General features: G+C 38.6%; 1 protein-coding gene across 2 annotated transcripts in view; it reads right to left on the bottom strand.

Annotated features, from left to right (window-relative positions):
• Pcyt1b (phosphate cytidylyltransferase 1B, choline) overlaps positions 1-11,904 on the bottom strand; it is a 158,767-nt gene extending 146,863 nt beyond the window's left edge. The window contains exon 1 of one of the 2 annotated variants that reach the window (XM_074063308.1): positions 11,518-11,904. In XM_074063308.1, coding sequence (XP_073919409.1) covers positions 11,518-11,589 — 72 coding nt within the window. In that variant the 5' untranslated portion in view covers positions 11,590-11,904. The remainder of the gene's footprint in view (positions 1-11,517) is intronic. The other variant, XM_074063305.1, reaches the window with a different exon arrangement.
• Between the last annotated feature and the right edge of the window lie 9,741 nt (positions 11,905-21,645).

Genomic DNA, 21,645 nt, shown 5'->3' with positions numbered 1-21,645 from the left:
CCACTTTCCTCCATCTTCCAAGCCAACAGTTTTATCACCCCAGCCTCTGCTTCTAGTCTCTTCTATTTCAAGCCTCCTGTCTCCCTCTTTCACTTAAAAGGATCCTGGTGATTACATTGAGCCACCAGGATAATCCAGGATATTCTCTCTCACCTCAAGATCTTTAACTCAATCACATCTGTAAAGTCCCTTTTGCCATGTAAGGTAACATATTCACAGGTTCTGAAGATCAGCATAGGCAGACATGTTTCGGAGGCTGTTGTTCTGCCTACTACGCATTCTTTAGCATGAGTTGAACCTGGTATCTCATCTCCGGATATTCAGAACAATGTTTGTGACTTAAATACTTAGTAATTTATGAAACTCTACTTTGTGTCAAGTCTGATTAAATGTCTGGTTTGCAGATAACAACCGCTACTTAGAGACATTAAATAATTTTCCCAAGGTCACAGAGCTGGTCAGTGGCAGAGCTGAGCTTCAAATTCAGAGCTATGGGACCTCAATGCCCTGGTTCATTGCATGCTGCCTTGTTATCTCAGTATTTACAATGCTCTGGTCATTTTGCTCTCTTTGGATTGCCTTCATGTTGAAAGCTTTTCATTTAGTTTGTTTGACATTTAATGATACAAACTAGCTAGGTAAAAGCTTTCATTAAGCCCCTATAAATCTCATATTTGATTCATTCAGTAGATGCCAGTGTAGGATGTCATCATGAAACACATATTCAAGGTAATGCCAGGGCTAGCATTGTGGCTCAGCAGCAGAGCACCTGCCTAGCATGCGGGTGGCTCTAGGTTCCATCTGCGGGATTGAAAAAAAATGATGCCTTCACATCCTCTAGCAAATCTTTCAAAATTTATCATCAATGGATTTTTCCTCTGCAATACAAGCTGAAATGGACTCACTAGGTCCTCTTCTCTGTGAGTGACATGTTAATCTCTGAATAATAATGAGTGGTGCTGGGGAGAAATGATGTTTCCAAAAGCCTACAAGTGTGTCAAGTACCCTATTCTTGAAAAAAAAGAGAGCATAACACATCTGGGGTCTAAGATCTTATCTTATTAAAGTTTCTTTTCACCTTTCCTTCATTCTAGAAGGTTCTCACTGGTTGAATGGGGTAGGGGGATTTTCAGTGACTCTGAGGCTTGGTTTTCATGCCCTAGAGATTCTAGTTAAATAGGCATGGAGCACAACATCGGGACTTGGAAATTTTGTGGACCACTGTGGTGAAGATGTGAGATGTGCTTAAGACATGGATTTGACCTCCAAACTATTAGGCTCTTTTTCCCCCCAAGAATCTCCATTCTGTTTGCATCAAGAGAAAGAAGCCCTATTAGCATATGTGTCCCAAGAAGTTGATTATATAAAAACATAGACTATGTCCAAAAGCAATTATTTCAAACATCTATTCTACTAAAGTACCAGATGAAAGGCTATGTCCAATGGCTCACTAATGGTACTTGAGAGTAACTATACACAGTCAATGCTCCTCTGCAGAAGCCCATCCTTGCTATTAGAACTTATGCTCTTGAGTAAGCAAGTCAGCAAGCATGGAATAAGTGCAACTTCAAAGAAAAATAATCCTTTATTTCTGCAAAATGATCTGATGAGCTCATGTCATCATTCAACCATAGAAACTCAAAAGGAGCAAAACCTAGCATATGTAATGCTACTATTACTCCAAACACTTTTGGAATAGTCTTTCCAAATTGCCATCAAGGCCGCTCATGAAAATCAGTGTTTCTAATTCAGTAAACCAAGTAAGGCCCATCAATTTTGAATTTTGATTAAGTCCACAGTGCCTGAGGCTCGCACTTTCAGTAACATGATTGTAGAGCAATTACAAAAATATACTAAGTACAAGAACTCACCAGGTGAAATTGTGACAATATCAATACTCATGTGAATATGTATAAGTTCTATTAGCCTTTTTTAAATGATAGAACCTGAACACTAACTTGAAGAGACTCCATTGAAACCCATAAAATATGTGTAAGTCCATGAGTTCATAGCGCTATTAGAAAAAAAAACCCTGAAAACTTCATTTATCTGCATTGGAGGGTACTAGAGAAAAAATGGATTATTTTGGAAATTGGGAACCACAGAGAAAAAAAAGCAAGTGTTATCTTATCTTTCCTACACAAACTGTCCCTCCGGGTAACCAAATAGTGAGGAGGAGGGTGTCATCTTAGAATGAGTGATAAAGAGAGTAAGAAAATAATGAATTATTTATTCTTGCCTCCTAACCCCTGATGAATGATTAGATTTAGGAACTGAGCGTTAACTACTAACATGACAGACTGACAGACAACCCCAAATATTCTGTACTCCTGCACCATTATAAAACGATCTTCCAAGGAAATAGAACCTGGCTTTGATCACTTCTTGATCCAAGGGCAATTTACAGGAAATACAGAATGGACAAATGAGTATGTTAACACCATAGGAATGCAGTCAGCCAAATTCAGATTGTGGGAAAGTCTATAGGACAAACTTTGTTTCTTCAAAAAAAAAAATCTATGGATTAAATGAGATCTAAAAGCCATCAATCAGTCACAATGTATAGACTGTAGTATTAAGATCCCAATTCAAAATACTGCAAAAATGACAACCCTGGATTATGCAGAACCTTGTGACTCTCCTGGCATGTGAGAGGGTAGAAGGCTTACGAGACCTGTTTCCACGGCATTTCCCACTGGCCATCTTATCTCCCTTCAGAGGCTGTGATGAGGTGGTTTCTAATCTCCTCTTCCGTTCTGTTTGGGTACAAGGCCTCCTGGCCAGCCCCTCTCAGTACAGAGCTGTGGCTAGAAAATTGCTAAGTCCATCTACAATGGACTCCCTTTGCAGTGGGAGTTGAAGTCATCTGGGCCATTTTGCTTTGGCCTTATCCTTTTTCCATTTGTGGAGCAAGTCCCATGGGAAGTTGACAGCATTAGCTACTGTTTCTTTTGCTACCTATTTAAGCAACAAACTATCAGAATCTAAAAGGAACTTTTACTTTTTGTACTTTTCCCAGTCACAGAGCAGTCAGACACATACAATTATCCCACATAAAATGTCAATAATGTCCAGGTGGTGAAAGCTCTCAATGAAGCAAGATCAGTCATGACTTGATCACTGTTGAAGCAAGGTGAGGAGTACATGAACATATAAATAGGAATATTGTCTAATTTTGTATAAGTTTGAAACTGTCCACAATAAAATTTTACTTTATTTTTTATTTTATCATTTTGACATTTACTCACATGTGTATACACTGTTTGGGCTACCTCTCCTCTGCCCCCAGATGCCCCCTAAAATTTTACTTCAAAAAAGATAAAAACTGGTCACTTTGTTTTATTAGGTAGCTGGCACACTAAGTACTTACACTCAAGCAATATGCATACGTGTACAAATGTTGCCATCAGATTTCTGGCCCACTACTAAATTACAAACTGTGTGTTCTTGAGCAAAACTCTTGACCTCTAAGCCTCAATTTCCTGAACAACAAAATAAGGTTAATAATAGCCCTTGAGGCTTTGGTAGGAATTAAATATAAGTAAAACGTTTATTGGAAAGCCTTAAATAAATACCTTTATTAGATCTTCCTTTGTTCTTTTTGTCTGATTCTTTTCAATACAGAAGTGCAAAGAGCCTTTCTTGTTGTCTGGACAAGTAATTTCTTTCCAAATAATTTCCTGGAAAGTGTAGATGGCCCTGGTAATGTTTTGTTCTGAGAGTTTAAAACAGCAAACCCTGGGGGGGGGGTCCCAAGGGGTGGGAAGTGATATGAAAGGTCCTAGTTAATTCAGTAGTTACCATCAGGAGTGATTTTGTCCCAAAAGGACATTTAATAATGTATGGAGACATTTTTTGTTTTCACAGCTTGGTGGAGAGGGGTACTACTGGTATCTAATTTTTATAGATCAGGAATGCTGGTAAACATCCTACCATGCACACGACAGTCCCCAGGACAAACAATTTTCTAGCCCAAAATATCAGTAGTAGTGAGGTTGAGAAATGCCCAGGCTAAGGTGACAAAATTCCTTGATGAAGCTTTTCCCAGGTAATTAACTTTGCATTTCTTTGTTCTTCTTACCCAACACATACAGGTTATTAAAGGCATGCTCAAGAGAAATCATTCAAAATGTGATTACTCTAGCTACGTGGCCCTAATTTGTTATTCATTTCTTTATGAGAAAAAAAATCTGAGTAGTATTCTGGTTTTATTGGCTTTGAGTTTCAAATACCAAACTTCAAGCATGCACTGATTACCTTCTTAATTAATAGACTGTGAGGCCGGGCATCTCTTTATTAAGTAGTGGAGAGGCTGTATATTCTCCTGACAACTCTGTAGTCTTTGTTCCTAAATATCATGCCAATGTGGGTGTGGGGGGGGGCTGGATGAGGCAGATTCAGATACTACTCCCCAAGCAGGCTATTTCTTGTTGAAATAACCCTGCTACTGTGTCATTAAATAGAAACTGTTATGTATAACAGCTTTGGCCCCTTTCTAAGGTCAAAACGACAGCACTATATGCACTGAAGGAAAGATGTTAACTGGCAAACAATATAGAAAGGCTATTTCTGAGAGGTGTTTTGGGGGGGCAGTGAAATAAAAATACTGGATTGTTTAAAAGTAAGGAAAATCTCTGCAGAAGTGGACTAATTTAAGGATCTAGGAAATGGTTTCTATTTCTTTATTTCTCTCTCACTCCACCACACTCCTTTTATGAAAACTGTCCCAGCCCCCAGCCCAGAGAATTGGGTTGGGCCACCTGATTAATAGAGTGCAGGTGAGCACGGTGACATGTGCCTGTAATCCCAATACTCAGGAGGGTGACGTGTGAGTATTGCTTGAGCCCAAGAGGCAGTTCAAGATGAGGGTATGGAACACAGCTGGCCTTGAACCAGATGACAGTAGAACCTCCCCCATGTGACAATCAAAACTGCCTCCAGGCTCAGGACAGTCCTCAGAACAAGGAAGTATCCAGCTCAAAATGTCAATAATGATGAGGGTGGCAAAGATGGGTGCTTAGATAAATAGCACAATTCAAGATGGGCAAAGGATTTAAGTAGACATTTCTCAAAGCAGATGTGCAAATGGCCAAAATGCACATGCCAAATGCTTATCATTAACTGCTAGGGAAATGCAAGTCAAAACCACAGTGAGGTACCACTTCGTACCATACTAGGATGACTAAATAGTAATTTTTTTAAACTTGGAAAATAACAAGTGTTGGTGAGGATATGAAGAAATTGGAACCCTCATATGTTGCTAGCCCTTCCTCAAAAGATTTAACAGAATTGTCATTTGATTTAACAGTTTCATTCCAAGGTGTATCCCAAGAGAATTGAAAGCATATGTCCACAAAAATTCTCGTACACGAATGTCATAGCAGCATTATTCACAATAACCAAAAAATGGAAACAACCCAAATGTCTATTAACTGATGGAGAAACAAATTGTGATGTGTTTGTACAATGGAACATTGTTTAGCCATAAAAGTGAATGAAGCACTGATACATGCTATAACATGCATGAATTTTGAAAACATGTGCTAAGTGAAAGAAGCCAGATACAAAACACTACATAGTATATGACTCAACTACTATGAAATTGTTACTGAACTGGGTCATTTTGCCCACCACAAAGTATGCCAATCACTGAAACTATGAGTTTTGCAAAAGAGAAATTTTATTCATAAGGTAGCCAAATGTGAGGAGAGATGAGGCCAAGTCTCAAATCCACCTCCCTGAGGATAGGGCTTGGTGATATTTATTTACTGAAGTGTGGGGAAAAGGTGAATGGAGGTTAACTAAGAGCAGGTGAAGCAAGTTAGGTCTAGAGTGTTTACTCAGATTTTCCCTTGATTTCAAAACATCCATGATAGTCAAATCCATATAACAGGAAGCAGTTTAGTGGTTACCTGAGACTGGAGGTTTTGGGGGTATAGGGAGTGACTGTTAATGAACATGAGGTTTCTTCTACGGGATGACAAAAATTTCCTAAAATTAAATCATGGTCAAGTTTGTTGGACTCTGTAGAAGTATTTAAAACCATTGAATTGTGCACTATAAATGTGAATTATGTTTTTAAAAATGTGTCTTTGCATCTTCTGAGTGCCTACCACAAAGTAAGTAGGTGCTTGGTACATAATGCAGTAGGCCTGAGGCATACAGTCAAACACAAAAAGATTTCCAACCATCCAGATTACTATTCTTTTAACACTTTATGTCTGAAGAACAACACAGTGATTCCCTTACACAATCTCCAAGTTAACCAACTTGCCAAATTAGCCAGTTGTCCATCTCCTCTAGAGGACTCTGAATGCTTCCAGCAAGTAGGTAAGCTACTCTGGAGAATTCCTGGATGCTTTTGATACACTATATGAATTGCACATTTTCTAAGAGTTAATTGAGTTTTTCCCAAGACCTGTCCTCCAAGATACAGCAAACCTGCCTATTTTACTTGTGGTTGTAATTACATAGTCTAATTGAATATTGTGTAAACTATCCAGGCTGCAATCCCAGTACCTGGCAGGCTGAGGCAGGAGGAACTCGAGTTCAAGGCCAGTCTGGGCTACATACTAAAAAAGAAAAGAAAAGAAAAAACAGCAGTGTGTGTGTTTGTGTGTGTGTGTGTGTGTGAGAGAGAGAGAGAGAATTTGTGATCCATGGAAAGACAAAGAAAACTTGAAAATGTTGTAATGACTGGAGCAGTATTGAAATAAAAGGTGTATTTTCACACATTAAGGCCTCATTGTAAGAATGGGGCCAAGTTAATTTTATGCTGGTTCCACCATTTTCTTTACCCAATGGTATTTGAGAGCTGTCTCCAAGTCCTTAAGAATAAAGGGCAAAAATAAGTGAAACCAGTTCGACTCCTTTTCTCCCCATAGTTCCCAAGTGTGGAAAGACCAGGGAAACTCTAGGTTTCACTTCAGACCCACAAAAGGCTCCCCTCCTACTCCATATCTTTTTGCATGCTTATTGAGCCATTTCCATGAGCCCTGGAGGAGTTAGGGAATCACCACGATTTGCCTTAGAGGACTGGGTGTGAGGAGTTAGGTATGTGGAGAGAGGTTAGTGCACTCTGGAGAGCCAGATTCCGAAGAGTGTGCTCCACCTTGTCAATGCTCAGAGGGAGAAATAACAGAGTAACTAAGGTAGTGATTATATATCTGCTAATTTGAGTTAAGAGGACCTGTGACCCTTGCATCATCCTACCACACAAAGACTCTGTTGAATTAGCCAAAGGCTGTGCAGTACATGCCTATTCCTGCCATATTAGGATTCATGTGTAGGGATTAGAGACAGGAGGAAATGTCTAACAACGTTGTAGGATAAAAAGTAAACATGTAAATATCTACTATCCCTTTGGGTGGCTTTAAAATGTTCAGTCATCTGAAGTTCATAAATCTGGAGGGTTTTTAATTTGTTTAATTCCTTCCAGATAAAGACTAAATGTTTAATGCACATTTACATTGTTTCTATTAATTTTTCTTTTCTTCCTATATGACCTGTAGGCTAGAAAGTTTCCTTCAGGAAGACAAGAAAGCAACAAACGATATTCCTTGAAGCTTACTGCTAAATTGAGAAATCAGGTTTCGGTTTTGCTATACAAAAAGCATTAATGTTTATTATGATGTTTAATTAATGTTTCTTATTAATGTTTGTTATAAGCTGTGAGAAATCACCTCAGTAAAAGATTTAGAAATACAAGTGCTGCCTGGGTGTAGCTCAGTGGTAGAGCGCTTGCATGTGCAAGGGCCTGGCGTGCACACACACACACACACACACACACACGAACAACAAGTGCCATTCTCTAAACAACTTGAATCCTCTCTTCTATCTTATTTGTTACTTAGAACCAGCACAGTAGCACAATGCACTCAGCATAATATTTTAGGACTGATGGAGCCAATGACTGGTGTCTTGGGAAGGCAACATGTTTGCTACCCAACTCCCCCTTCTCAAGCAGTTAGCAGATTTAGTTTCCAAATCCATTGGCCAGAATGCACTCTCCCTCCACACTCCCCCGTCCCCGTCCTGAATGCCCAGGATTCATTTCTTTCTCACAAACAGGAAGCCCTTATCTCACCATGAAGACTTGGCAGCAAAGACTGGTAAAGGAGATAGAAAAATTTAAAAAGCCAGGAGACAGTTTCCCATTTGATTCATGTATTTTCTGTGGAGAAAGAACTGTCTCTGTCAGTCAATCAACAGACATTTATCCAACCCCTACTATGTGCCAGGCTCTATGCTGGGCCTACACAAGCACCCCTTCCAGGGAATCATGAGATATAGTAGAAGAAGTGAGAGCTTTAGAATTAGGTGAAAGTATTTTATGTTACCAATTTACTATAGGAACCAGAGGAAGAGAGGAAGGTAAATCAGTAGTATAAAATGATTTCACATAGAATTTAGAAATAGCAAAAGGGTTACTAGAAATAACTAAGCTAACCATATTATTTCCTACAAGGGCACCTTAGGGGATTCCTGTTTTAATGAATAAATAAAAATGATGTGTAATTATCATATCAATTGCTTTCATCTAAGTGAGTGCTTCTGGAGTTATTTGATGGTGCTTAAAAATCTTTGGTCTCTGAAGTGCATTTAACAGTCTCCTTGACTCTTATCTATATTATTAATTTGCAGATCAAAGTTAACTTGGTTCTATGCAAATGAGGAGACTTCAAATGAATGAGATTTTAATGGAAAATTTTATATCCATATTACTTGTATCAGAACTGCAATATTTTTGAGGACATGTGTAAACATATGTAAAAGAGATATTATGGTTTAAGGCAGTGTTATTTAATAGGACTCTGATTATGGAATATCCTATAACTACACTGTCCAAATAAAGGTAGTCACTAGTCACATGTAGTTACTGAGCACTTGAAACATGGCAAGTGTGATTTTAATTAATTTAAATTTAAATAGCCATATGTGGTTACTAGGTACCTTATTTGACAGTATAGGCTTAAAGAAAAAGTGAAATTGGATTCTAAGAACCTGAATTCCAGTTCTCCCCTTACTTACTACCCTGGATAATTTAGTTAACTTCAGGAAGTTCTAATTTTCTCACTTGAAAATGAGAATACAAACAATATCTACCTCACAGGATTTGGGGTAAGAGGAATTGGGATAATGTTTGGACACTCTCCTATCTACAAATAAGTGCCAACCAAATACTAAACTCAAATATATGGAAAATAAATAGTCAACTCTCAGCCAGGTGTGGTATCACACATCAGTAATCCCAGCACTTGGGAGGCTGAGGCAGGAGGATCTGGAGTTTGAGGCCACCCTGTCTATATAGTGAGACCCTGTCTCAAAAACCAACTTTCTCACTTAAAGGAACTTTCCCTTCTTAGAGAGTGCCAAAATATTATTAAATTCATAATTATCCTCACCTTTCAGGTACAACATTTAGCCATACCTATAAATATTGGCTACGAAGCAGCACCATTAGCAATAGTCAGGAATGGTCATTTGGGGGGTTTCAATGAATGACGAACAAAAATGCCAACCATCAGAAAACCGCATTTACAGAAGTTGAGGTTCCCCTAGGTGAGAAAAGTATTATACATCAAGAACTAAAATTTTAAAAAATGATAAAAATGTTAATGCTGTCACTTCTTTATTATTGTTACAACTAATAATGCTATCCATTTTATTGCCCACGGAGGCAATTAAGTAAACCCATCCCATTTAACTGGGAGGAAGTGAGGCACAAATTACCTCACTTGAGTCGTTTTGATGAATGTAATCACATGAAATAAGGCAAGGAAAGTACTTAGCACAGTGAATGACACCTATTAAGGACTAAAAATGCCAGCCATTATGATGATGGTAAGTGATGCAATCGGGTGACCATGAAATTGGAGGGCTTTGTCTATTTTTCTTCACAAAGGGTCTGGGAGTACAGGGTGATATTTGCACAGATTTAGTTCTTCATGACTCACACATGGAAAGATCATTTCAATTTTCCATATCTCTACCAGTCAAGAACTGAATTTTAAAATGTTGGCAGGGGTTGGGGATTTAGTTCAGTGGAAGAGCACTTGCCTGGCAAGTGCAAGGCCCTGAGTTTGGTCCCCAGCACCCAAATAGAAAAAAAAAGCAAAACAAAAAATAAAAATCTTGGCAAACTAATGAGGATATGTTGCTTCCAGAAGAAAAACATCATAAGCATAGAATTTAGAGCAGTCTTTCCACAGTGTAGTGATCAAAGAAAATGTAAAATAAAAGGGGAAATAGATTTTCTTGGGTTTAAAAAAAAGTGTGAGGAAAGAGAAGTAAGTAGAGATTAAAGTATGTATTTAAGGAAAAAATGTAGATATTTTATAGTTGAATAATAAGTATATATACATTTATATATTAGCATTTTAGGTATAAAAATCTAAGTGTACCATTTTCTTCCATAGTAATATATTTTCGTATGCTTTGATCTACCTTTTAGAATCTGATCAATAAAGAAATTATGTTGTTTTCAAATAAAAAAAGAACTGAATTTAAATTGGAGATGGTGGTACTCATCTATAATCCCAGCACTCAGGAAGCTGGGGTGGGGTGGCAGATTGTAAATTCAAGATCAGGCTGGGCTATAGAGCAAGCTTGAGGCCAGCCTAGGCCTCAAGAAAAACAAAAACAGACTACTGAATTTAACTGTTTTGATACCATTTCAAACCTATTTTTGGAATGAAGAATGAATGAATGAATAAATAAATGCCTCCCGATTCTTCCATTAATTCAATAAAATAATCTAATGAAACTCACTTTACTGTTAAGCAGAGAAATGACATCATTGCTGGGGAAACAGCCCCTCATCCTAAATCTCTTCTTCACATTATCCAAAGTCCTTCTTAGCACTTTGCCCCACTGCCTGCACTTCTCCATCTATAACTCATTTAGTTTAGAAAGCTCTCCTTCAAATGCACATTTTCTGGGCGCCCCCCCAATAAAAGACTGCATAAGATGGCCTCATTCATCTGATAGTTGCATAGCATGGAATTCAGAAATGGATGTTCCAATCAGCATCTTGTAACATTTCTACTAGAATCTCTCATTTTATAGAATAATGAAAATTTTGTTAAACATTTTTCTAATGTCCTCTGGCTCTGACAACATCATTCTTTGCCTTGAACTACCTACATTCCCTCATACCAATTTGACTTTATTTTTATTTTTAGTTTGGTTTTGGTGCTGGGGATTGAACCCAGGGCCTCATGTATGCTAAGCACATGCAATACTGCTGAGCTAAACCCAAGCCATGACTTTTTTTGGTAAAGCAAGTTGTCTAAATCTGTCCCGAGAGCTTACCTACTTCCTATGGAGATAAAGAAATATTAGCCACATCTCATTTTTCTTTTTTTACCACTTTAAGATAGGATAATATTTCCATTTTTAGTGTGACTCTATTAAGTGGCACGAGTCCATCACACTCACAGATAGAGAGGACTTTACTTTTTGAACTAACTTTGATATTCAAAGAGGCAAAAATCAACAAGAAAGCATCTATATTACCTTGTGCGAGAATTTGGGAGTGCTGTTGTCCCTGCTGTTCTTTTCCATGCTGCATTCCTGGTGACCCACCATGCCTGTTCCTGACTTTCTTTTCCTCTTCTCTAGAGTCTTCTTCCCTTTTGAAATCTTTTCAGTCACAGGATGAAATTTTTGTTGTTCCAGACTTCCCTGGGCACGTGACCAAAGGTCAAGCCAACCTCCAATGCCCAGGGTTTAAAGATAAGCTCAGAGGAACTAGGAGTATCCAGTTATTGGATAAGCAGAGATTTAAGTTGCTTGATGTTCTTGCCTTATTCACCACAAGAGTCTTCTTGTCCCCTCCGGGCTGTTCTTCATTGACAATTGCTGTGCTGTGGACTGGCACTATGATGGCCTGTTGTGCACGGACAGGCAGGTTGTGGTGAAAGCTGCAGTGGTGAAAAAGGCCATTGTTTAATCTACCCTGTCCCTTGCTGGAGCTATGGCAACAAATTCCATTGGTGAATTAACTATGTCATTGTGTGCTGGCTCGACTGATTATGCTCTTGGAATGACAAACATTTTCTCTTTCTTTTTTTTTTGAGATAAAAAAGTAATGAAAACTTTGAAGTGTTAATATATAACCCAGCACTTTCTTTAAATGGGAAAATAAAGATGGAGAAAATAAGTCACTCAAATGTATTTTAATTGAATTTAATACGCATTTATCCCTTCCAAGAAGCTATTCTAAACACCATTGGTAGTGAATTTGTGCATTATAGCAATTTGGAGTCATAATTTGTGTTAAGGCAATGTCTCCTCAGATAACTCTGTGCTAAAAGTATCTTTAAATATGCATGCACCTTTCTGAGAAAAGGGTTTTTTGGATTTTGTTTGTTTGTTTTTTTAAACCTGACTGCACCAAAGTGATATGGGACACTTGGCTACTGACTTACCTCAGTTCAGAACAAAAACAGCTGTCTACCTCAATTCACCTTAGCCAACTAACAAATGATTCAGTTCCATTCCAGAAGGACAATTCTTAGTAGCTTTCTCCTACATGCTAGTCTCCAGGACAGCAAGATGTGCTCTGATTGGTCAAAGGATACTTAGCCTTTCTGTCCATCCATCCATCCTGCCCCTTCTCTGAGTCGGTTGCTAGTACAACTGTCAATACATCTGCTGTGAGTGTCCTAGTGTGATGTGTGCAGTGTGCCCTCTTGGTAAACTGGAATCATGTTTTCTGGGATCTTCTTCCCTTAAGGGTCTGAGTTAGAGTCAGCCAACACAGGAATTTGTGTGAGATTTGGAAGGCAGGAGTAAAGCAGGAGTCATTACTTCCCAAAAGTTGTTGTGGTAAGGTGTAGTGACAAACAGAGGCAGAGGTGACAGCAGGTCCCAGCTTGTCCTCTCTCTCCTTCACTTAGTGTCCAGAATCTTCCCAACTGTTGACTCTCTTGACCAACCGTGGCCCCAGGCCCACAGAGGTCCAAGTAGCTTTCTACAGGTCTCCCCACCAGCTTCTTTGTCCTCTCCCACACCTGGATTGTGCTGGGTGTCTCAGACTGAAGGTGGGTGCCTCTCCCATTCTTCCTCCTGGGCCTCTACTTCCTCACTTCTCTCTCAGCAGTGCCAGATGCTTCCCTGACTGGACTTTGCTTATTCTTCCAAATAATAGGGAGACTATTAGGAGAGAGTCCTCAGTAGGGGCAGTTTAGAGGACAATAGATACTCTGTTTGTATGGGGGTCTTTCCTCACAGTTCTCTGTAGTTCTCACTCTCTTTTCAGATTCAAGTAGATATTTCTTTCTTCCCTCCTATGGCTTCTCCTCCTCTTCATTCTTATCCCCCACAGATCATGTCCCCCCCAAAGAGGGTGAGATTGGCCATGGAAGGTGAGCTACACTCCAAGGCGGGTTCTAGGTAGCGAAGTAAAAAATGAAAAAAAAAGTCCAAGTCCTGGCCACACGAGTTCCTCCAGAGTGATTTCACTGTATCCATTGAAGTGATAGCCCGACTCCATGCCACACAAACAAAGCAACCCAAATACATTTCTTTAAAACTGACGGAAGTCTGGCTCAGCTATCAAGAAAAATCATCTACTTCTAAGTTGTCCTTCAGTGTCCATAGGGGATTGATTCCAAGACCGCCCTCAGACATCAGACTCTGCAGATGCAGGACTATAGGCGTGGTTCAAGCAGCAGAATGCCTATCTAGCAACTTCAAAGCCCCAAGTTCAAATCCCAGTACCCAAAAAAAATCTGTGGATGCTCAAGTCCCTTATGTAAGATGGTGTAATGTTTGCATGTAACCTATCTACATCCTGCCATATGCTTTAACTCAACTCTAGATAGTTGGGGGGATATCCTGAATCATACTCATTGGTCCCATTTTGAAGGGTCTTGCTTTGGCACCTATAACATGGGGCTAAGGGAATGGAATACACATCTAGGGACCTCTATCCACCTTCTCTAACACCCTGGAGTTCTCTGTCCAAATGTCCTGAGGTTGCTTCCAGGGCCATTTGACCTCTTCCTTAGGGCTACTTCCCCAGTGTAAACTTACTGCAGCAGAATGGTACATCCCTAGGCACAAAGGGTGGTTTTGTTCAATCGTGAAGATTAAACAAAATGAGGAGATCTGGGCTGGATCCACCCTGTGATATGGAACAGAGAAGGGGTTCCTTGCTACTATTCTAGCAAGGAACTCCAAGCCACTTGACCTCCTAGGTAATTTACAAGGGATATTTCCTGAGTTGTGCAAATGGAATGCACACACACAGAGACACAGACAGACACACACGCACACAGATAAACATACACACAATTGGGTAGCATGATTTCAAACCTTTAAATATTTAGGCCTATGATATATGGCCCTCTATTTATTCTCTTGCCCTGATCCCACAGATGTTAGAGGCAGGCCCAGCTAAAGGTATTCTAAGTCACTGTGGAAATGAATGAGTTGGCATTTTCCTGTAATTTTAATTACAGTTAATAACAGGCAGTCAGTCTGATCATTTCTAAATATATGAACAATATTATTTTCCAAATCTAAGTGATTGAGAGACTCTCAACTGAGGTGAAATAGTTTGTTCTACCCCTAGCATAGTACCAAGAGGTACATAGTAGTTGTTTGTTTTTTTGAAATGTTGGTGATGGAACCTAGTGCCTTGCACATGCTTGGCAAGAGCTCTACCACTGAGCTACATAGTAGTTGCTTTAAAAATGATTATTAAATTAATCACATTTTGGAAACTGTCCCTCATGATTTGTCATGTGTTTGTCAGTTAGCTGGGCTGCAGAAACTGTTTGACTGATGGCTTTGCCCAAGGCTGTTTAGTGGGTCTTAGCCCTGAGATGAAGCCAGGGAACACATGAGGAGATGGCAGCCTCCTTGTTCCTGGAGGGAACTAAGTACCTGTGACTCCCCACCTTTTAACTTTTCCTGATCTCTTAGAATTAGCTGTCAACAATTCTGAAGAAGGAACATGAAGCATGGACTTTGCATTTCCAACATCTGGACTGGAATCAGAGCCCACCCACATGATATCAATATATATCCAAGTTCAAGAGTAGAATGTAAGTGGTTTGCAGTAGACCAGTTCCATTGGATTTATTGAGCATCTACTTTGTGCCAATCATGAAGCCAGGTGCATAATGAAGGCAATTATAACACTACCAGCTTTCCTGGAATTCAAGTCAGTATATGAGTGCTATTAAACTCAATATTCCCCTGACTTAAATAATAGGTTTTCCTACCCCTAGTCCATCACTCTCTATTCCCCTTTATCATGCTTTGTTTTGCTTCATAATACCGATCACCAAGGGACATATTATATTTATTGGCTTATTGGCTGTCATTTCCAGCAGAATGTAAGGGCAGGGACTTTGCTTCAATGCTGATACTCTCTGGTGCCTAAACCAGTGGCTGGCATATATTAAGTGTTTAATAAACATTTTGTTAGTGAACATAATTTGCTGTGGGGGGTGGATTATGAAAAGCCTATGAGAACTTGACATAAGCACAGCTGTGCCTAATAATCTACAGGCTGAATTTGGCACAGCCCCAGCCACAGAAGAGAGCAAGAAGGCGAGATGCAGCACAGCTGTTTTCCTAAGTTGTTTACATTCAGAGAAGTAGAGAGGTTTCTCCTGTTACAATGTCACGCCCCTCCCTGAGAACTGTTGCTCTACCTCCTTGTTTACCAGTGGATATAAAAGACTTGATGAAGAAGGACATGAGGTTTTTTGATGGGGAATTTTGATTGGCTGGCTGCTGCTGTGGGGCTGCTGCAAGAATGACACTGCTGCTGTGGCTGAGTTATGCTAGAGATTAAAGGGAACATGGGACAGTGCAAGTCTGCACCAAGAACTTTATACATAGGCTTTAGAAAAGCTAAGGTAAAGAAAAGCTACAGAGAACATGGGACAGTGCAATCTAAGGACCAAGACTTTAAGAGCGATTATGCTAAAGAAAAAGCTAAGAGAAAGCATGGGACAGAGCAAGTCTAAGGAAAGAGACTTTAAAGAATAGAAAAGAAGCAAGGTTTTAAAGAAAGACTTCAGAAGGAAGGTTTTAAAGAACAAAACAGGAAGACTTTAGAAACAAGGTAAGGAATTGTAAAGGAGTAAGGCCTTAAAGAATAGAGAAGAGAATAATAGAGAAAAGAAGCAAAGTAAAAGAAGAGTCATTAGAGAAAAGAAGCAATGAGGCTGTTGTGTGTCTCCATCTGAGCACCCAGCACACCTGGCCCCAGCTTTATACATGTTTGTCTATCATTTGTTCTTTCTGCATCTCCCATTGCCTCCAGTTAAGTTCAGTAGAACAGGAGTAAGTTCAGTAGAACAGGAGTGAGAGAAAGTTCACTCCAATTTGCCATTGAGAGTACACTGTTTTCTTCTTGTTCAATGTGGCATTGGGTGGATAAGAGAATACCGAAAAGAAAAGCCATCTGATTTGATGGTGACAGTCATTTTTTTTCAGTTCTCCTGGAGGCAGGTGTGGATCCCTGAGTTAAAACTCCATGCTGTCAATTAGAAGAAAGAACTGGAAACAATAATTCTAAGAATGGAGAATCTGGAGAACTATTGACATCAAAGAAAAATATATGCATTGAGAAATTGTGGAGAGAAAGGACCTTTGGAACTTATTAGCTTTTATTTTAGGCCCACAGTAGTTTCAGTTATAGAAACTTGGTGAAACAAGCCAGCTGCAAATCAATAAATATCTTTTAAGTTTGTGATATACTAGCTGATTAACAAAACTCCTCTAAGCTATCAGAGTGATAAGCCAATTAATTCAGAATTTGTTTCCTCCCTACCCCACCTCATAGCAATTATTTTAATGGCTCACTGGGGGTTTACAGACACTTTTCACAGACAGAAAAACTGTCTACTTGTTGTGGAACTGACCTGGAGAAAGACTGAACAGGATACATTTTGCAATTTCCTTTATATCTTTTGCATGGCTTTTTGTTGTTTGCTAGCGAACCTGGCATGATGAAAGATTTCTGTGCTTAATCTGAGAGCCTGCTTCATTGTATCTTTCTCCTTTTCTCTTCCCTCTTTTCTGTCCTTTCACTTACTAAGGCAAAAGAGAGTGTTTACCATCAAATGTGAATCCTGAAGAAGTTGTTTTGTGGGAAGGGCTACAAATTAAAGGATTATTGAGAACTTCTTCACTTACAAATGTTCATGACTGTGGACAACACAACTATATCAATTCATGATTATAAGAGGAACACACTCAGATGTCCTATACTGTCTATGAAGAACAAGCCTCCATCAGACACTGAACCTGCTACAGCCTGGATCTTGGACTCCCCAGCCTCTAGAACAGTGAGAAATAAATTACTATTGCTTATAAATTACTCAGCCTAAAGTATTTTGTTATGAGCAGCCCAAACTGACTGAGAAATCCTCAAAAATAGTCTACAAATTCAATATAATCTCAGCCAAAATTCCTGCGAGTGTTTTGGTATAAATTAACTAGTTGATTCCAAAAATGATATGAAAATGAGAAACCTAGATTAGCCGAAATAATTTTGAAAAGAATAGTGTTGGAGATCTCAGAGTCTCTGATTTTAAGACTTAGGTAAAACTACAGTGATCAAGACATTGTGCTATTACCATGATATAGACAAACAGATAAATAGAACAAAATAGGAAATCCAGTAATAGACCCCTATGTATGTGGGGGATTTATTTTCAATTAAAATGCCAAGGTAATTTCAGAGTTTAAAAATTGCTTTTTAAAAGAATGAAGCCCAAAAAACTTTTTTAAAAGAATAAGATAGATATTGGTGTTTAAAAAAAAGAGAGACTAGTACCCTCCACAGCAGCATTATTCATAGTAACCAAAGGGTGGAAGCAATTCAAGTGTTCATTGATGGAGGAATGGATGAGTAAAATGTGGTACATACATACAATGGAATATTATTCAGCCTTTAAAAGGAAATTCTGACACATACTACAACATAGATGAACCTTGAGAACTTTATGCTAAATGAAATAAACCAATTGCAAAAAAGATACTATATGATCCCACTTGCATAGTTACCTAGAGCAATCAAATTTATAGACAAAAAGAATGGAGCTCAGGAAAAAGGAAATAGGGAATTGTTAATAGTTGTAGAGTTTCTGTTTTGTAAGATGAAAAGAGTTCTAGAGATTAGTTGCACAATGATGCAAGTATAGTTAATTCCATTGAACTATATACACTTAACATGAGTATGATAATTTTTATGTATATTTTATCACAATTAAAAATAAACTTAAAATTAAACAATGCCAGAACAATCAATAAGAAAAAAAGGACTGGAGGTATGGCTCAAGTGGTAGAGTACCTGCCTCATGAGCACAATCACAAATCCTTGAATTCAAACTGCCAAAAAAAGAAAGAAAAAACTTTGATCCTATCTCATATATAAAAAAGAACCTTGAAATGGATCATATACCTAAATGTAAAATCTGTAAAACTTCTATAAAATAAACTCTTTGTGATCATGGACTAGACAGAGATTTCTTAGCGAAGACATTAAAAGTATGAACCACACACACAGAAAAAAAGGATAAATTGAATTACAACAAAATGAAAAGTTAGGAGGTGTAGCTCAATGGTAGATCACTTGCCTAGTATCCTCAAAGAACTGGGTTCTATCACTAGCACCACAAAATAAATAAAATTTAAAAATTAAAACCCTTCTTTTTGTGGAACTGGGGTTTGAATTTAGGGCTTCCCACTTGCAAAGCAGCTGCTCTACCTCTTGAGCCACACCTCAGTCCATTTTGCTCTGGTTATTTTGGAGATGGGGTCTAGTAAACTGTTTGCCCAGGCTGGCCTCAAACTGTGATCCTCACAATCTGAGCCTCCCAAGTAGCTAGGACTAGTGGCATGAGACAGCTGCACCTGGCCAAAAAATTAAAACTATGCTCTTTGAAGACACAGTTTAGAAAATAAGAAAGCAAGCTACAGCCTGGGAGAAAACATTTATAAAGCACATATTTTATAAAGAACTTTTATTTAGTATGTATTAAACTCACAATTTAATAATTAGGCAAATAACTCAATTTTTGAAGTGAGCAAAAGATTTGAGCAAGCAATTCAAAGAAGATATACAACTTTCTATTCCTTTCTGGCTTTCAAAATGGTGGGTTCTGCGGTGCAAAAGTCTGGATTTCCCTGGGTCATCCAGAAGGAATGATGATTCTGAGTGAGGTTAGCCTGGCCCAAAAGACCAAAAATCATATGTTCTCCCTCATACATGGACATTAGATCAAGGGCAAACACAACAAGGGGATTGGACTTTGAGCACATGATAAAAGCGAGAGCACACAAGGGAGGGGTGAGGATAGGTAAGACACCTAAAAAATTAGCTAGCATTTGTCGCCCTTAATGTAGAGAAGCTAAAGCAGATACCTTAAAAGCAACTGAGGCCAATAGGAAAAGGGGACCAGGAACTAGAGAAAAGGTTAGATCAAAAAGAATTAACCTAGAAGATAACACACATGCACAGGAAATCAATGCAAGTCAACTCCCTGTATAGCTATCCTTCTCTCAACCAGCAAAACCCCTTGTTCCTTCCTATTATTGCTTATACTCTCTCTACAACAAAATTAGAAATAAGGGCAAAATAGTTTCTGTTGGGTATTGAGGGGGTGGGGGGAGAGGGAGGGGGCAGAGTGGGGGGTAAAGGAGGGGGTGGGGGCAGGGGGGGAGAAATGACCCAAGCCTTGTATGCACATATGAATAATAAAACAATAAAAAAAACAGAAGGAATGATGATCAACTGTGCTGACAACACAGGAGCCCACAATCTGTGTATTAGCTCTACGGAAGGGACCAAGGAATGGTGTGGGTGATGTGGTGATGACCACAGTCAAGAAAGGCAAACCAGAGCTTGGAAAGAATATGTAGCATGACACGAAAGTCATGTCAGAGAAAAGGTGGTATGGTTCTTTAGTTTGAAGATAATGTGGGAGCAATAATAAATAATCAAGGTGAGATGAAAGGGTCTTCCATTATAGGACCAGTTGCAAAGGAGTGTGTAGTCTTAGGACTCAGAATTTTGTTCAATGCCACCAGTGTTGCATGTTTCTTTGGGGTATGTGTAAAGCAAAAACAAATAAAGTATTAAAATTATTTGCTTTTTGTCCCTCCAAAAAATAAAAGATGGTATACAAGCAATGGCCAAGACATTTTCGATTTCAGTTCCTACATGTAACAAGCTTAGAAGTTGTCACTATCGTCTCCACATCAAAAAAATTGTGGACAAAAATTTTGGACAAACAAAGTCAGAACAGGGCAAATAGCTATTCCCACATCTGGACTTGTTGGGGCTTTTGCTCTAGGAACTCCACAGGATTCTCATCCTGGGAAAGATCCCCTAGGAGTTCTGGCCAAGGCCTGCTGTCCAGAGGAAAGACTGTCAGAGAGCAAGGCCTTTTTTTCCCCTATATTTGAGGGAAGGGAACATCAGCCCTCTCTGGTCTTCTTGTCTAGCCTAAGGAAAATTAAAGCAAACATAATCAGCAGAAGAAAATCATTTAGAAACACTACGGTCAGGGAAAGGAGTAGGGGAACAATATCAAAAGGTATAATATACATGCAATCAGAATATCAGAAGGAGACAAGCAAAAAACAAAGCAGAAGAAATATCTGAAGTAATAATGTCCAAGAACTTCACAACTAGTATAACACTAATCTGACAGACACAAAACCACAGACCTGGGAAGCTCAAAGTAAAAATAGATACAAAAACAAAACCAAACCAAGCCGGAAGCACCCCCAGGAATATAATATTTTAACTACAGAAAATCAAATTGAATTTTTTTGGGACAATATCTCACAATGTAGCCCAGGCTGGCCTCTAACTTGTGGTTCTCCTGCCTCAGTTTCCTGAGACACAGTGAAAATCTTCAAGGAAGTCTGAGGAGGGAGAAAAACCTTACTGATACAAGATAAAAGATAAGACTTATAGTGGAATTACCAGAAACCATGCAAGCAGGAGAACAGCAGAGTGAAATATTTCAAGAGTTGAAAGAAAAAACATAGAGTTCTATATCCGGTGATAAGCCTTCCAATGAGAAATATGTGGTTGAAAAAAATTTGTAGAATTTAAGAAAGAAAGATTCTTCCACTTATGTAAAATTAAAGTAACAAGAGGATTGGAAATCCTAAAGCAATTCTTGGCAATGATCAGAAATGTTTTTTGATTTCATTTATTCTAATTTTGATGAACAAAGAGAACAAAGAATGTTGTGTGAAATTTTTGTAATCTCACCTTTGCTTTTATTCTCATTATTATAGATATGTAATAATTCTTTTGTGTCTTTAAAGCTTAGCTCCTTATAATTTATTGTTTTGATTTTTATAATCTTTTGTGGAATATTGAAATACTGATACAACAAAATGTTATGTTAGATACGAAAATTTTCCGTTATTTCCAATCCTATTTAGATCCTGTCCATTTATTTAATATCAAAACTGGGACCTCTAGTGATTTTTCAGTATTTTAGATAATTACCATTTTTGAATGATTATTCTCCTGTAGGAAATTAAATGCTGTGTTACAATGCATTCACCCTTTTTTCTTTTAAAATGCTCCTTTGAGGAATACAAATAGGTAAAGAAACTGCCAAAATATCCCTATTTGCAGATGATATGATT

The sequence above is a fragment of the Castor canadensis genome, chromosome X (genome assembly GCF_047511655.1).
Source record: "Castor canadensis chromosome X, mCasCan1.hap1v2, whole genome shotgun sequence".
NCBI lineage: Eukaryota > Metazoa > Chordata > Mammalia > Rodentia > Castoridae > Castor > Castor canadensis.
This window is presented reverse-complemented; position numbering and strand designations above follow the sequence as displayed.